The 16026-nt window shown below is 58.6% G+C and overlaps 4 protein-coding genes across 5 annotated transcripts; 2 read left to right on the top strand and 2 right to left on the bottom strand.

The window, feature by feature from the left end:
• Positions 1-393: 393 nt before the first annotated feature.
• TMED6 (transmembrane p24 trafficking protein 6) lies at positions 394-3676 on the top strand. The gene is made up of 4 exons (XM_077310910.1): positions 394-768; positions 1776-1902; positions 2302-2453; positions 2652-3676. The coding sequence occupies exons 1-4, from the start codon at positions 553-555 to the stop codon at positions 2874-2876; spliced, it is 720 nt and encodes a 239-aa protein (XP_077167025.1). The 5' UTR covers positions 394-552; the 3' UTR covers positions 2877-3676.
• On the bottom strand, positions 2943-4455 carry NIP7 (nucleolar pre-rRNA processing protein NIP7). Of its 2 annotated transcripts, none has more exons than XM_077310909.1 (5): positions 4278-4455; positions 4082-4168; positions 3814-3952; positions 3369-3519; positions 2943-3291 (listed from the first exon to the last, which is right to left on the bottom strand). In XM_077310909.1, the coding sequence occupies exons 1-5, from the start codon at positions 4331-4333 to the stop codon at positions 3212-3214; spliced, it is 513 nt and encodes a 170-aa protein (XP_077167024.1). In that variant the 5' UTR covers positions 4334-4455; the 3' UTR covers positions 2943-3211. The 2 variants fall into 2 exon arrangements, with proteins under 2 accessions (XP_077167024.1, XP_077167023.1); XM_077310908.1 differs by having other exon boundaries at positions 3379-3519.
• Positions 4456-4473: 18 nt separating this feature from the next.
• Positions 4474-7758, top strand: COG8 (component of oligomeric golgi complex 8). Its single transcript, XM_077310898.1, has 5 exons — positions 4474-4973; positions 5066-5273; positions 5578-6399; positions 6757-6925; positions 7238-7758. The coding sequence occupies exons 1-5, from the start codon at positions 4615-4617 to the stop codon at positions 7522-7524; spliced, it is 1845 nt and encodes a 614-aa protein (XP_077167013.1). The 5' UTR covers positions 4474-4614; the 3' UTR covers positions 7525-7758.
• A 975-nt stretch (positions 7759-8733) lies between these two features.
• On the bottom strand, positions 8734-14106 carry VPS4A (vacuolar protein sorting 4 homolog A). The gene is given in 14 exon segments (XM_077310912.1): positions 8734-9957; positions 10191-10331; positions 10696-10913; positions 11031-11114; positions 11276-11416; positions 11466-11473; positions 11610-11766; positions 11857-11976; positions 12193-12254; positions 13034-13143; positions 13145-13182; positions 13286-13397; positions 13701-13808; positions 13891-14106. Coding segments are annotated over 13 exon segments (1314 nt in total). The 5' UTR covers positions 13722-13808; positions 13891-14106; the 3' UTR covers positions 8734-9855.
• Positions 14107-16026: the final 1920 nt, after the last annotated feature.

Here is a 16026-nt window from a genome sequence, read left to right as displayed (position 1 = left end):
TGCCAGACTGAGCGGATACTAGTTCAGCGAAAGATTCAAATGAGCAGCCGGGTTGGTCTGAAGTAGTCCAATAAGATCGGAATCCAGGAGCACTTCAGGAAAAGTGTTTTCCCTTGTCTCCATCAGCAGGCAGAAGAATCGCTCTTGAAGCCTGCAGGATTGATAAAGCAGCCTTTATATACTGTCCCCACCCTCCTGGCTGGCGGTGTCCTTCAGCAGCAGCTGCAGGCAAGCTGAATTTCTCCTGCTGAGGCCTTTTGAAGGACAAGGGACGATATGTGGAGCTGCAGGGACTGTGATAACACAAGCAGCACGTGGGAAAGCAGCAGCCCCAAGGGGGTGGGGGTTGCCTGGTTCAGGTGAGCAATGAGCGGCTGGTCTGTTCTTAAGTTGTCCCGCTCTCCTAACCTTCCTCCAGCAGCAGGGAAAACAAATACTGGGTGAGCAGAGGAGTTAATGATTGATCCCTCCCCCCCACACACACACACCCACACACTGGGATCCCAGTGTTCTACTGCTCCACTCCAGCCCTGATGCCAGCCAAGAGCCAACATGCTTCCTTTGCTCCCCATAGCTGCAATTGTGGGGCTGCTTGGCAGGCTAGAGGTTGCTCGTGCCCGCAAGACTGAGCCACTGAGCGGCTCCAGCGACCAGCCTCTCTTTCGTGGAGCAGATCGCTATGACTTTGCTATTGTGATCCCTGCTGGTGGCATCGAGTGCTTCTGGCAATTTGCACACCAGAGTGGCTATTTCTTCTTCAGCTATGAGGTGGGTGCCCAAGGAAGACGCGGGCAGCAGGAAACGTGGGTCAGAAGGGCATAGCACCCATTCAAGAACCTTGTGCCAAACTACAGGGCACACACTTCATGCACCCAATGCCAACAGCCTCTTTCTTGGAAAAACAGCAAGTGAAGGGTGGGGGAGAAGTAGCTTGGATATTGGGAGGCCGGTTGGCTGCATGTTTTCACCCTGTGCTCAGTACTGCCTTGGCAAAAGCAACACTAGTCAGTTTCCAGTTTTAGCTGTGCTCTCATAGTTGTTTTGATTGTTGCTAAAATTAAGTGATATACAAAAAAGGTGAATTATTGCTTTCCAGGAGAAGGGTGTAAGTATATGCATGAGTTTGAGTTTTGTATAATTCTTCACTATTCGGCTAAAGGAAGACTAAAGGCAGCAGGAATCTCCTCCCAGCAGGCATCCTCATCCTAAACTGACTGCTGTACCAACCTGGGTTGTTCACACTGAGCTCTTATCAGGCACAAAATGTAACTGCCAGGGTAGGTGGGCAATTACTGCTCCAGCCCACTCTAAAGATGAACACGCAAGTCTGAAGCAGAGACTGCGTGGAACCAATGTTGGGCAGAAGCTAGAATCTGCTACCTCTCACCCTGGGGGAATGGGGTAAACTTTGGGGCAAGTGCATAGGAGAGCCAGAAACCACGGGCTGCCTTGGCTCAGCCTCCTTCCTTCCCAGGTTTTTGCATGGCTTCAAGGTCTGGTTCTGACTGTCACTGTTCAATGTGCAAGGGAATCCCTATCCTATCTCAGCACTTGCATCCTATTCCAAGAAAAGCAGGACTAAATTAGCTTCTTTGAGCACAACCTGGCCAGACAACAGCTGTGCTGAGAAACAGGAGCATTTTTCTAAGGAACAAGTGCCTGGAGCTGCCTCAGGCAGAAGTCAAATGCAAGCACTTGGCAGGTAAAGGACAGCAGCAACTCTTCCAGAAATGAAATATCTTTCCCAGCCCTTGTTCTTTGTCTCTTGGCTGCAGGTGCAGTGGACCTCGGGGCTGGGCCACGACAGACATATCATGGCTACTGCAAATGATCCCAATGGCCTTCACCTCAGCACCTCCCAAGATGTGCGAGGGCAGATCAACTTCCCAACCAAGGAGACAGGTGTTGTGCTTTAGCCCTGTAGCCAAGTCCCCTACCCCAAGAGCTGTTGGGCACCATGCAGGCTTGCTCAGTCACAGTTATGAGCTGCCTACTCCTCAAAACTTACAAGTGCTGTAGAATGTTGGCTTCTCTCTGCACAAACCCAGTCGTGCTGCCCCCCCCCCAAATACTTTCAGAATTAATCATGTTTGCATCTTACCTAACTCACAATCCTCTTGTTCCCCAGCTTAAGGTTTCCTTGGCTGAGTGACAGGAGGCAAAGATGGCAAGTAGAATAGAGGCTCAGGGAGTCTCAGAAAATGTGGATCAGAGTTTTAACCTGATCTTTGGATAACAGGAAACAACACCAGTGCTAACCTAGGTCTCAAGGCACAGTATGATTCTAATTCTCTTGTACAGGTTTTTACCAGCTGTGCCTGAGCAATCGATACAATCACTTTGGCTCTGTACAAGTTTATCTCAACTTTGGGGTCTTCTATGAGGGATTCGACTTGCAAAACACACCTGAACTTCAGAAGAAAAGATTCAATGACACTCTGGAGGCAATTGAGGTGACTAACTTAAATCTCAAATGAACAAAAGTAACATATCAGATAAAAGAACACACAGTCCCCATTCTGAAGGGAAAGGATCACAAGAGAGGTGGCCCTAAGGTGGGTAGGGTGTGGCTAATAGGCAAAACTTGGTCCTTCTGAAAACAGACCAGGAGGGTTGGGAGCTAAAACCAATAAGCTCCTGGTTTGTTGCAGGAAAGCACTCGGAAGGTGGCGGGCCAGGTCTTCCACATGTGGCGCTTCTATAACTTTGCTCGGATGAGAAGAGGAGCAGATTACTTCCTTGTCCAAGCGAACTACAACTACGTGAACTGGTGGTCAGCAGCCCAGACTCTAGCCATCATTCTCTCCGGTGTCCTCCAGCTGTACTTCCTCAAGCGCCTATTCACGGCACAGCCTACCAAGAAGCCGCTCTGCTAGACCTTCTCTTGAGCAACAAGAAAATCAGGAAGCTTAACTCCCTAACAATATAGGAATAATAGAGAGTATAAAACAGAGTTTTTACTTTGCAAAATTAGTCCAGAGACAACTTCCTTGCCTACAGGCAGCACAGTTCTACCAGGCAGATAATATTTGCAATCAATTTTTCCCTATCATAAATTCTGCACAATCAGGCAAACCAAGGTGTGCAAGGAAAGAAGAGATCAGTTGGCAATGCTAGTCAGTCCTGTTCTGACCTCAGTTCAAAAGTCCTTGAGGCCTCCGGCCCCTTAGTTTAAGTCAGTGTATCCTCATGGCGTATGTACTCCCCGATATCAGCCTGATGAAATACAACAATGGCCATGGGGTCCACCTTCCGGCACTCCTGTGTGGACTTGGCTGCCACTCCAAAGCCCTAGGAAAGTCAAAAAAAGCAAGGCATTGATTTGAAATGCGATTCATCCACCCACATACAAAGACCCATCTACCTACCATCACTCACCAGGGGCACATCAGCCATGGAATACACCACCACTCCCTGATACTGAGCTGTGCTCTCCGTAATCCTTCCCAAGCCAGATTTCAGTACGTGGTTCCCGTAAAGGAAGGACTGTTCTGCACCAGGTTTCACCCACACTTTGTACTGCAGAAGAGAAAAACCCAAAGATCTGATACACATGTATAACCAACTGCCTATACTTTTCTGTTTGATGGGTGGGGATCTATTGTGCTGCTAGTTGGTTCAGATGCTCCCATGTTTGCCTCAATTCTACACAATAAAAAAGTAATAGGCTCCAGAATGGCAGAAGTGTGTTTGATCTCTGAGCTAGTCATTGTGTGGGCTTCCATCTCCTGTCCCTCCACTCCTGTGGGTGGACAAAATACCTTCTTTCCCCCTCCCCTCCCGGGTCAAAAACTCCCAAGTCAGAACCCTTACCTTGGCATAGGGGGCCAGGTAGTCCAGGGCAGTGATATGGAGCCGGAACTTCTGGGTCTTGGTAAACTTGCCAAAGCAGGTGCCCAGGGCTACCAGGCTTTCCCGGGGGACGTTGGTGGCCAGCTTCAGGATCCTCTCGCTGAGCGACAGAAACGACGGCGCGGTCAGGCTGCGGCCCTGTGTAAGGCCCGGGGGGGGGGGGGGGGTAGGGGGAGGTCCCTGCGGCAGGCAGGCAGGCAGGCAGGCAGGCAGGCAGGCAGGCGCTCACCTGAGGTAATAGACGCGGCCCTTGTGCAGGCGGAAGCAATAGGCGCCGTCGGGCCGGTCCACCAGCAGCTGCAGGTTCTCGCCCACGCTGCGGAGAGACAGAGAGAGAGAGAGAGGGCGAGGCAGGGAGGGAGTCCCGTCAGGGCCCGGGGGGGAGGGGGAGTCGGGGCGGCCGGGGGGCCCGGGGGGGGGCTTACTATCGGGCGAGCTTCTCGAAGAGCGCGCGGGTCTCCTCCTCCGTCAGCGGCCGCATCGCCTCGCCTCGCCAGCACGCGCCAAGCAGCGAGAAGCCGGAAACTGCTGCCCCGCGGCCGGAAACGGCAACCGCCAGCTGCGTCCCCCTATGCAACGGCCACCGCGTCCGACCGTTCCGGGGCCCGGAGGGGCCGGCAGGAAACAGGAAGCGGCGTCTTCCGCCGCACGCACGCACGGGCGCGAGTCTCTGCGGACGGGAAAGGCCTCCCGGAGGCCGGAAGTTCCCCGGAGCCGCCGCGGTTGCCATAGCGACCACTTCCTGCTCCACGTCGAGGCCTGATGGCGGCCGCGGCCTCACTGGGGTCCGGCGGGGCCGGCCTGGAGGAGGCGAGCCTGCTGGCCTGGCTGTTCCGGGGGGCGCCGCCGCCGCAGCCGCCGCCGGCCGGGGACGCCGAGCTGTCGGGCTACCTGGCCGAGCTGTCGGGGCTGGGCCTGGAGGGGCTGCGGCGGGAGCCCCCTCGGCTGGCGGAGGAGCGGGCGCAGCTGGGGGCGCAGACGCGGGCCTTGGCCTTCGCCCACTACAAGACCTTCATCCGCTCGGCCGAGTGCACGGCCGGCACCCGCCGCGGCTTCGCGGGCATCGAGGAGGGCCTCGACCGGCTCCTGGGCCGCCTGGCGCCCTTCGCCGAGACCTGCCGGTGGGGCTCCCACGAACAGCCGGCGGGGAGGGGGCGGGAGGGCTGGGCCTCCATCCCCGGCTGGGCCTGAGCCGCCTCCCCTGTGTCTGCAGGAACTTCTCCCGCGAGGCCGAGCAGATCGCCCAGAGCCGGCGCATGAACAGCCTGACGCTCAACCGCCACACGGAGATCTTGGAGGTGCTGGAGATCCCTCAGCTGATGGACACCTGCGTGCGGAACAGCTACCACGAGGAGGCCCTGGGGCTGGTGGCCTACGCCCGCCGCCTGGAGAAAAAGCACCCTGATATCCCCGTCATCCAGGTCTAGCATTCACCCCAGCCTTGGAGTTTGCTAGGCAGTTTTTGGTTGACTGTGTGCCCGTTAGCTGCTGGGATTTAGTAGAAAAATGCTGGGCAAGATGTGCTTATGTTCTTATGTAAGACCTGGAGAGCCAGGGTTAACTGACAAAATGTAGTTTTAGCTGCTAAGAGCTTCTTTATTTCCTCACCCTAAAAAATGGGGTAAAAGCTGACTCTGGACTGGTCAGACCAGCTTTCTGGGGGAGAAGACTGCCAGTGTAGGCCATGCTAAGAAGAGGGTTCATTACCTTTCTTTTCTTCCCTAGGGAATTGTGGCAGAGGTGCGCCAGTCAACCCAGCTCATGCTGACCCAGCTGATCCAACAGCTGTGCACCAACATCCAGCTTCCAGCCTGTTTGCGGCTCATTGGCTACTTACGCTGCATGGATGTTTTCACAGAGGCTGAGTTGCGCATCACCTTCCTGCAGGCGCGGGACCTCTGGCTACGCTCCATCCTCGCTGCAGTTCCAGATGATGACCCCTACATGCACATCACCAAGACTATTGAGGCGTGCCGCGTCCACCTCTTCGACATCATCACACAGTACCGAGCCATTTTTGCAGATGAGGAACCCCTTGTGCCTCCCTCTGGGCAGGAGGCCCTCAACGAAAGTGCCATTTTCCATGGGTGGGTTTTGCAGAAGGTCTTTCAGTTCCTGCAGGCCCTAGAGCGTGACTTGCAGCGCGGAGTTGGTGGTCGCCTGGACTCCCTCCTGGGCCAGTGCATGTACTTTGGCCTTTCCTTCAGTCGTGTGGGAGCAGACTTCCGCGGTCAGCTGGCCCCTATTTTCCAGCAAGTGGCATTGCAAACCTTTCAGAAAGCTGTGCAGGAGGCTGTGAACAAATTTCAGGAAGAAATGAACTCCTACACACTGATCTCTGCGCCTGCCATCCTGGGTAGCACAATGCCTGTGGCAATGCCAACTGCTCAGCCAGCCACGCTGCAGCCCCCCATGGTACTTCTGGACTTTCCACCACTCGCTTGCTTTCTCAACAACATCCTGGTGGCCTTCAATGACCTGCGTCTTTGCTGCCCAGTGGCTCTTGCTCAAGATGTGGCAACTGCCATGGAGGATGCACTACACCAGGTGAGGCGCTGTTCCCTTGTGCCTCGAGAATCGGAAGAAGGGTGGTGGAATGGAATGTGTCGAGGTAGCTGGTGGGCCAGGGTCCTCGGGTTTATCTAGCCTTTTGGGGAAAGTAGCCTCTGTAAATGCACTCTGTTTTTGTGTCCTGCTATTGTTGCCTCCGTCTACAGGAGAGATGCAAGTGGTTTCAGCAGTCCTAAGTGAGCCTGGGGCTTACTCCTGAGAAAACATTCTGAGTTATTGTGCATGTCTTGGAGTCATTAGCTGTGCTCAGAGTCCCAGAGTGAATTTGTCCGCTTCATGTGCAAGTGGAAGTTCCCTCACCATGTATAGTAAAGGTTTTCAAACTCTCTGCAGGCAAGCAAAATCATCCTGGCTTTCCACCGGGCAGAGGAAGTGGCTTTCAGCGGTCGAGAGCAGGAATTGTTTGCTCAGTTCTGCATGACGTTTCTAGAAGATTTGGTGCCCTATCTCAACCGGTGCCTCCAGCTGCTCTTTCCCCCAGCCCAGATTGCACAGATTCTGGGTATGACTGCCTTTGCTTGTGTGTGTGTGTGTGTAGAGGGGGCTGGGGCTGGGGCTAGAAGGGTTTTTTAGTCACTCTAAAAAGCCCCACTGTGTTGCAGCTGGGTGCAACCTGATGACCCTACTAATTACAGGATATGTTGGGGGTCCCAATCAGTACCGAACAAGGAGTCTCTTCTGGGAGGCAGTTTTGTAGCTTGCTTTGTGTGGAACGAGTAGCGGAAGCAACTTTCAATAGCATTTTAGTCTTGATAGTTTTCTCTGAATGTAAGACTTTGGGTTTCTAGTTTTACTTTTTCTCTTGTCCTGCTAGGTGTCCCTCCTACTCAGTTGCAGAAATATGGGAACTTTGGCTGTGTGGATGAACATGGCATCCAGGAACTCCTGGCCCCAATCCTGCCTGACAAAGACACAGTTTTTCTCCTGAATAAGAAGGGGCTGGCTCAGGAAAGTCCATCATCGCTGCTGGACTTAGAAGAACTGACTGCATCGGCACAGGAAGTCTCACACAGTTCTCCAGCGCCTATTTCAGAAACTGAAGATGGCAGCCAAGCCTCTAGGGATGACGAGGAAGTCAGAGTCCCTCCTGCCCCAGAGTAGTTCTCCTAGAGATGCTTCTGCTTTCTGCACCTGGTGGCAGAGAGGACCTCTGGCCAGGGTTTGACGTTGGAGTTTCCCTTCTGGGGCCTTGTTTGGGCACACAGGAGAATTGCTAGAAAGAGCAAAGTTGCCTATGGATGCCACCCTGTATTTGTGCAGCGAGAGGACAGAACTGGACATGTCAGAAAGAGATGGATCAGATTCCAAATAAACTTCAGAACTGTTGTTTTTGCAGGTCCCTAGTCTTAGTCTTAACCTCAAGGGGTGAATTATTCATGCCCATCTTTTCCTGGTTGTGGTTGGGCGAGCAGTCAGTGACACTCCTGGGATGCAACTAGGAGGCACCTCTGCCAAGGAAATTTTGCAGCACTCTCTTCAGTGGAAATGGCCATGGGCGGTGGGCTGATAAAGCACCTTGCACTGCCTTTCCTGCCTCCTGCATGACTCCCATGGACTTGGGCTAGGCTTTGTTGGGGGGGTCCCATGGGGCCATGTCCTGGGCATGCACCTCCTGGGCATCAGTGTGGCAGCAGCTGTTGCTGGGGCCACCCTTTATCCAGGTGTGCAGTATGAATAGCTGTAAAGTATAGCTGATGATAGGTGCACTGGTGCAGTAGATGCATCGGGAGGATCACACAGGGCTCAGCACCCACAGCTGGGCATTCTGCTGCACTTCTTCGTGGGTGAGCTCCCCCTGCACCTGACCCTGGCCCTCCACATGCACAATGCATACCTGTTCACCTTCCTCAAGAGCTGCAGCAGTGTCCACAGATTCTTGCCTACATGCCCCACTACCAAGCTAAAAGGGAGGCCCCTGGGCTCTAAGGCTGCTGCCTCTGGGGGCCTGCTGACAGCTGAGCAAGCAATGGGGCAGGAGGGGTCCGAGCCAGCCAAGCGCTTCCATTCTTTGTGTTGAGCTTGTCTGCAAAAGGGGAAGGGGGGCTCATCACGCTCAGGCTGAGTTGGCCATTGCAAGTTGATGGCAGGCACCCACTGCCAGGGGGAAAGGGGTCAGTCCTGCGCATGCACTCACCTGCCAGATGAAACTGGCAGTCAGGCCAAGGGACATGGATGTGTGCACACAGCCTCTGTCCACCAGCAGGAAACGAACAGCTCTGCATTAAAAATACTCGGTACTGAAACAAGTGGCAGGAAATGCATGAAGGCCCATGTATTTCAGTCAGCTGAATATACAAAAAACCCAACCACTACTGTTTGCAATGTTTTATTTTCCCCACACCCACATGAGAATCAACTCAAAGTATGTACACGGGGGAAGAAAGGGGAAGGGGCTGCAACCTTCTCCTGAAACCTCCTGTGGTTTCCACCACCCATCAGTGGGGGCTTTCCTCAGCTAACCAACCCCCACCCCTCCTCCAAAGCACCTGAGTCTTCTTCCAAGGAACTCCACTCACACAGCTAGGCCAGGCAACTACAGGGCATGGCAGCCTCTCTCCTCTTGGGAAACCAACAGAACATTGCAGGGTAATGCCTATTGCCAGCCAGGGAGGGCAGAAGGCCACAGTGGGGAGCAGCCCTGAGCTTTCAGAAGATCTAAGCACAAGAAGGTTTGGAAGCCATAAAGAGGGTCGGGATTCCCCCAGGGCTGCAATGGGGACCGGCCAAAGGAAGACTCCTCTAGACCCCGCAGCCTGCATCGCAGACCCACCGTGGCTGCTCACCTCAGAAGAGGCAGCGGGGCCGAGGAGCTTTTCCCTTGGAGCCCCCCACAGACAGACCTCACTGGCCCCAAACACTGAAGCAGGGTGGCCTACAAGGCCAGGGAGAGCCCTGCAGTGCTTGAGCACCCGCTCTAGCCACCTAAGCCACAGGAGAAGCTGGTGGGTGAAGGTCTCACCGGGGGGGGGGGGGGGGGGGACAATGCAGACCATATACCACAGCATTTCCAAGTTTCAGAGGTGAGCAACAGTGTGCAGTCCTGTCCCCCCCATCCCATCCAGTCCTCTTCATGGGAAGGCGTGTCTAAAGTGCCTGCCCAAAGAGGGCCTCAGGAAAAGGTCTGGGGCACAGGGGAGCACAGGGCTTGTTTTCACTTTCATAAACAGAACCAAGCAGCATAAATTAAACGGAGACTTCAGAAGAGTGGCAGTCAGGGGCCAGGAGGAAGAGTCGGGGGGGCCAGGTCGAGTCCTTGGCCTGTCACCTCCCCCCTCTTTGCACCCCAGCTGAACAAGGGCTCCCAGAGCAGACAGGTGCAGAATGAAGCTGGGGACCTCGCTCTGCTTGGCACTGCCACCGTCGGCAGAAAAGGCTTCCGACACCCAGGGCTGGGGCAAATCCCTTCCCCTGGTGTTGCCCCTGCAAAAAGCTTCAGCCCTCTTGGCCAAAGTCTTCTGTGAATTTCTTCACCTTCAGAAGATCCTCTGCATTGACAGTCGGACGGGTCGTGGCCAGAGAACGCAGCATGTCTGACTGTGGGGACACAAGAGGTTGGAGAGGGAGGGGACCGAGGGAGGGATAAAAGCCAAGGTGATCCACCCACACCCCCATGTGGGAATGGTGCTTATGCGGTTTCCAAACAGGGACCTTTGGAAATATGGGATTTGCGCAGAACAGGGTACCCCAGCCTTGGCCTGGAGGAGCACTTTGCATCGATGGTGTCTGGTGCCTCTGTGGACAGCACAGGTGCGCTCTCACGTGCTCACCATGCATACAACGGGCTCCATAAGTTTGTCGCCAGGCACCTCCATCCACGTCATTTCAATAGCACCAGGGTCTCCAGGGGAACATGGGGTCAGCAGGTCTTCCACAATCCCACCAGGAGTCGTGCGGGAAGGCCCACAAACCTGCAGTTAGAGGAGGAATCCCTGAAGCAGACAAGCCGGCCTCCGAGCTTTCAGGACCCAGGAGGATAGACACTGGCAAAACGGACACCAAACTCCAGTGGGGGAAGAGGACTGCCAGGCACTCCCATCGCTTAGGTGGCTCTGGAGGAAACCAGCCCAGGAGCTATGGGGAGGACGGCACTCCCCCCTCCCCCCACAATCCATTGCCCTATAACCAACACGCCCTCCAGAAATCAACTGCTGGCTCCCTCCAAATAGGGCGGGTCAGAATAATCTGAGTTCTTTGCCAGTTCCCTTCCAGTAGGTGCCGTGAAAACATGCAGCCCACGGTGGCCCACTGGGGGGCAGCACGTGCCGCACCCACCTTCTTGAAGTGCGTGGCCGACTGCACCTTGCGGACCGGCTGCATGAGGGCATCGCGCACGATGATACTGATGTCGGCCCCTGAGTAGCCATCGGTCTTGCAGGCCAGTTCGTGGACATTGGCTTCCGTAAGGCTGTGGGGGGTGTTCCCCAGGTGGAGCTTAAACATCTGAGCCCGAGCAGGCTCCTCAGGCAGGGGGATGTAGATGCGCTTCTCAACCTGGGCACAGACACAAGCAAGGACAATAGTCTTCTGGCAGCACCTCAAACTGGGTACAGACTGCCCAGCCAGTGGCAAAAGCAGCCACACCAGTGACCCCCCCCCCCCCCGGACTCACCTTCTGCGAATAGCCGCATCCAGGACCCAGGGAATATTGGTTGCACCCAAAACTAAGATGCCATCGTTGTTATTCCCAACACCTGCCGGGAAGGGAAAAGAACCCGCGTCGCTCTCACCTGTGTGCAGCCCCCCGACAGTCACTCCCAAGCCCCACCCCCAGCTCGGAGCGCAACGCGTGTTGCCATGAGCTCTGCTGCGACACACCAGCAGTGGCTATTCGGGGCCCCCCCAGGGCACGCACCCTGCATCTGCACCAGAAACTCCGTTTTGATCCTACGGGCCGCTTCGCTTTCGTTCTCATTACGGGAGCCGCACAAGGAGTCCACCTCGTCTATGAAGATGATGGACGGCTTGTGCTGCCTGGCCAGCTCAAAAAGAGGTTCTTCACCAGCCTGGAGCAGAAGCAGAGAGGGAGGCTCAGGGCCAGGGACCCAGAAGCCTCCCGACGGCCAAGGGCAGGGCAAGTCAGTCCCAGCCCAGGCAGCGGCCAGCAGGCCTGGCCTGCACAGACCCCCTCCTCTCGTCTCTCGGTCCCACCCTACTCCCCACTCCTCCGCTCCAGCCCCCACACTCACTTTTCACTCTCCCCCAGCCACTTGGACATCAGGTCTGAGGAGGAGATGGAGAAGAAGGTGGAGTTGCCGGCCTCCGTCGCTACAGCCTTGGCCAGGTAGGACTTCCCAGTGCCCGGAGGGCCGAAAAGGAGGATCCCTCGCCATGGGGTGCGCTTACCTGGGGGACAGATAGAAGAGACCACCTCACCCCCTTCGCAATATCCCACGTGGCCAGAGGACTGCCAAGGAGGCTGCTGGGAAACCTTACCTGTGAACAGATGAGGAAACTTGATGGGCAAAATGACAGCTTCCTTCAGGGCCTCCTTGGCCCCTTCCAGGCCGGCCACGTCACTCCACCGAACGTTGGGCTTCTCCATCACGACAGCCCCTGTGGCGGGAAGGCAGTCGGCCCCATGAAAGCCCTGCCCCTGCCCCTGCCCCTGCCCCCTGCCCTGCCCCTGCCCCTGCCCCCTGCCCCTGCCCCTGCCCCTGCCCCTGCCCCTGCCCCTGCCCTGCCCTGCCCTGCCCACAAGGAGTCCCCAGAAGCCTCTTCCTGCCGGGTGCTGGCTGTGACTCATGGCCCCCGACTCAACCCCTGGCTCACCCATCAGTTGCTCTTGCAGCTTCTTCTTCTCGGGATTGTCTCCCTCGCTGTCACTGTCGCTCCTGCGGAGAGGAGGCACCTGGTCAGGGGGAGTGGTCAGGGGGTGCTTGGGCCTGTGAATGGGCAGGGCAGAACCTCTGCCTGCAACAGCATCCAAAGGCAGGCAGGAATGGGTGGGGCCTCTCTTGTTTCGTCACCAGGCCCTCAGCAGTGAACATGAGGGCTCAGCTCCAGGGCAGAATCAGCAACAGCTGGACCGGGGGGGGGGGATATCAATCCGAAAGTTCACAGTGGGGTTGGACACTTCAGCTCTGCGCCTGCACATGTGTGCTGACCAGTGCGCCAGTGCCCATCTGCCTCCCCCTACCAGCCCCCCACTGCCCCACCGCTGTCTGCTTCGGATGCCGAAGCACCCAACCCTAGTTCACAGAGCTACTCCAGATCACGCCGAGGAAGGAAGGCAAATCCCCCAGCCTCTGGTCTCAAAAGCTGGACTGTGCACACAGAAGCCGGATTCTGCATCGATCTGTTATTGCCTAGCAAAAGCACATTGTGACAGCGGAAAAAGACAAAGAGGTATAAGGTATGTGTGACACGTAAACCTCTTCTTATACTTGAGGGCAGCCAATCAAACTGCTCAGCGGCAGGTTCAGGAGGGACGAAAGAAAAGGTGCAGTGAGCGGGTAGGTCCGGAAGCGTCAGCTAAGAAACTCATTCAGCCAAACGTTTTACCCGGAGAGCGCTTAAAAGGGGGAGTTTGCTTCCGCGGCGATGTAGCAATGGGCACAAGAGCGCCAGCTGGAAAAGGGGCCTGGGTTTGCGAGGGGAGAAGAGCGCTTACCCCTTGCTGTCCGTCTGGGCTTCCTTGACGGGCTTCTTGCTCTGCTTCTCCTTGTTGCGCAGGTAGTCCTTCAGCTTCTCCGCCCGGTCCAGGTACTGGGCGCACTTGGCCTCGGATGCTCTCCTTGGCCTTGTCGCTGTGGGCGTCATCTGCGGGACGCCAGCAGGGAGCGTGAGAGGCAGCAAGAAGCCTCCACCAAGTCTGGGTGGGAGGCCCCCCCACCCCTCCCCCTCCCCCAGCCCCCCCACTCACACTTGATGGCGTGCAGGAAGTACTCCACGGCGTGCTGGTAGAGCCGCAGGGCCTCCGCGTAGTTCTTGGCCTTGTCCTCCTCGGTGGCCTTCGTCACCAGGTCAATGGCCTTCTGCGGGAGGGGGGGGGCGGGGTCAGGATGCGGCCCAAGGACGGCGGGGGGGGCCCGCACGGGGGGAGGGGGAGACCCCGCCGGACCCCTCCCTCGCCGACGTCCCGCGCCTGCCTCCGGCCCCGCCCGCCCGCCCTGCGAAGTAGGCTGCTCCGCACCCCGAAGAGCGCGGCCCAGCGGGCCGCAAAGCCGGCGCCAGTCCCAGGGCGGCAGGACGGGGGGGGGAGGGGAGGGGAGGGGAGGGGGGAAGGGGGAGGCCCGGCGTTCCCCTCCCCCTCCCTCCGCCCGCCGCGGGGGCCGCACCTGCAGGGCCGACGTTGTCATCGCATCTCCTCCCGGCGGCCGGGGCGGCGGAAGAGGCGAGGCGGGAGCGGAGCCACCGGGAGGCAGAACCTGCAGCTGCAGCGGCGCCTCGCCCGCCCCCCCGCTGGCCGCGCCGGAATTGCAGCCCCAAGAAGGGGGGGGCGGCAGCCAACAACAGCAGCAGCGGCGCCTCGCCCGCCCCCCGCTGGCCGCGCCGGGAACTGCAGCCCCAAGAAGGGGGGGGCGGCAGCAACAACAGCAGCAGCGGCGCCTCGCCCGCCCCCCGCTGGCCGCGCCGGGAACTGCAGCCCCAAGAAGGGGGGGGGCGGCAGCAACAACAGCAGCAGCGGCGCCTCGCCCGCCCCCCGCTGGCCGCGCCGGGCAACTGCAGCCCCAAGAAGGGGGGGGCGGGAGCGGAGACTCCGGGCGGCGGCAGTAACAACAGCAGCAGCGGCGCCTCGCCCGCCCCCCGCTGGCCGCGCCGGGCACTGCAGCCCCAAGAAGGGGGGGCGGGAGCGGAGACTCCGGGCGGCGGCAGCAACAACAGCAGCAGCGGCGCCTCGCCCGCCCCCCGCTGGCCGCGCCGGGCACTGCAGCCCCAAGAAGGGGGGGGCGGGAGCGGAGACTCCGGGCGGCGGCAGCAAACAACAGCAGCAGCGGCGCCTCGCCCGCCCCCCGCTGGCCGCGCCGGGAACTGCAGAGCCCCAAGAAGGGGGGGGCGGCAGCAACAAACAGCAGCAGCGGCGCCTCGCCCGCCCCCCGCAGGCCGCGCCGGGCACTGCACAGCCCCAAGAAGGGGGGGCGGCAGCAAACAACAGCAGCAGCGGCGCCTCGCCCGCCCCCCGCAGGTCGCGCCCGGAATTGCAGCCCCAGGGAGGGACGTAGTGCGGGCGTGCCACCTTCAGTGGGAATGGCTGGCGCCGAACGCCGGCAGGGGTCGTCCTCTGCCCCGGAGCGCCCTCCGCCGGCCCAAAGCCCTTCCCACTCCGTGCGGGCTAATTTGGCTCTCGCCAGTCCTCCGGGGCCGCCCCCGAGGGTGTTGCTGGGCAGTGGGGGCGGGGGGGGTGGCCTTTAAAGCGCCCCGATCGAGGGCCAGGGGTCCGTCCCGGCCGGCAACCCAGGATTCTGCGGCGATTCTCCCCGCAGGCGTGGGGGGGGGGGGCGACCATCTCCCAGGCGAATTCAGCCGCAGCCCGGCCCACCCTCCGCGCGCGGGCCCCCAGGGACTTTAGTGTTTGGCACCTGCAGGGGCGGAACCTGGGTTGGGGGGGGTCCTTTCTGAAGATGCAAACTCAGCTTGTCCTCAAGAGGGTCCCTCCTCCCCAGAATCCACACGGAAGGGGGGGGGAGGTGCCCTCTTCCCACCTCCGCCAACTTTCCAGAGTTTGCTTCCGACCTCGCTCCCCCCACCTCACCCCCCACCGTCAGGCCCTGGCAACCTGCATTTCTGCATCTGGATTCTCCCCCGCACCATACCGCCTCCCGCTGACTTCCGTTTGCGCCTGGTGACCTGCTCTCTGCTGCTGCTGGGCCGCTCACCCCCAATTCCCCGTGGGTTGCTCCCCACTCGTCGGGCCAGGACTGGGTCCTGCTTTCTCCTCAGCTGGGAAGGGTCCCCGGCTGGCGGACTAACAGGAGGCCTTTCTGCCCTTCTTCCGCGGTGCCTCCACTGAGGGGTTAGCGACGCAGGCACCCTCCCCCCCCCTGGCCTAGGGGTCCCTCCCCCTCCCCTCCGCCTGTGCCTCAGTCTAGGTCTCCGGGCAAGCAGGGGAAATGCGGCTCTCAGAGTTCGCTTTGAGCCTCCCTGTAGCCAAAGTTATCTGCAGCAGCATCTCCCCGGGGACCCTCCAGTGAGCCCCACGGTGGGCTCTGTGACCCGCAGGCTCCAGCGCACTGCGCATTGCCCGCAAACATTGGCCTCTGTGTGGCGTGACAGGACAGCACTTGAAGTCACGCCGTGGTTCCCCGCTCCGTTTTCTCCTGATCGGCTTCGCGGCCTTCCTCAGAATGGTGCAAGGAGGCTGTCGGGCCCAGTCGTGGGACAATCCCCGATATCCCGAGCAACTCTCCAGCCAACATGTCATCCCCACCCCCCCCCACCCCACCCCACCCGAGTTTCTCTCTGGCGGTAACAATATTGCCCTGATCCTCCCCCTCCTGCCACGTGACTGAAACGATGGTCAGCATCGCAGGACGGTTGTGAGGGTGAAGCGGAGGACCAGGAAATGACACATACTGAGGGGAAAGATGGGGGAGGGATCAATAACGCCAATAAAATAAACAGGGGACACTGTGATGCTTCTGCGGGGGCCCCGCATGACTCCCC

The sequence above is a fragment of the Paroedura picta genome, chromosome 14 (genome assembly GCF_049243985.1).
Source record: "Paroedura picta isolate Pp20150507F chromosome 14, Ppicta_v3.0, whole genome shotgun sequence".
Lineage (NCBI taxonomy): Eukaryota > Metazoa > Chordata > Lepidosauria > Squamata > Gekkonidae > Paroedura > Paroedura picta.
The sequence above is the reverse complement of the archived record's forward strand: the minus strand, read 5'-3'. Positions and strand labels throughout refer to the sequence as shown.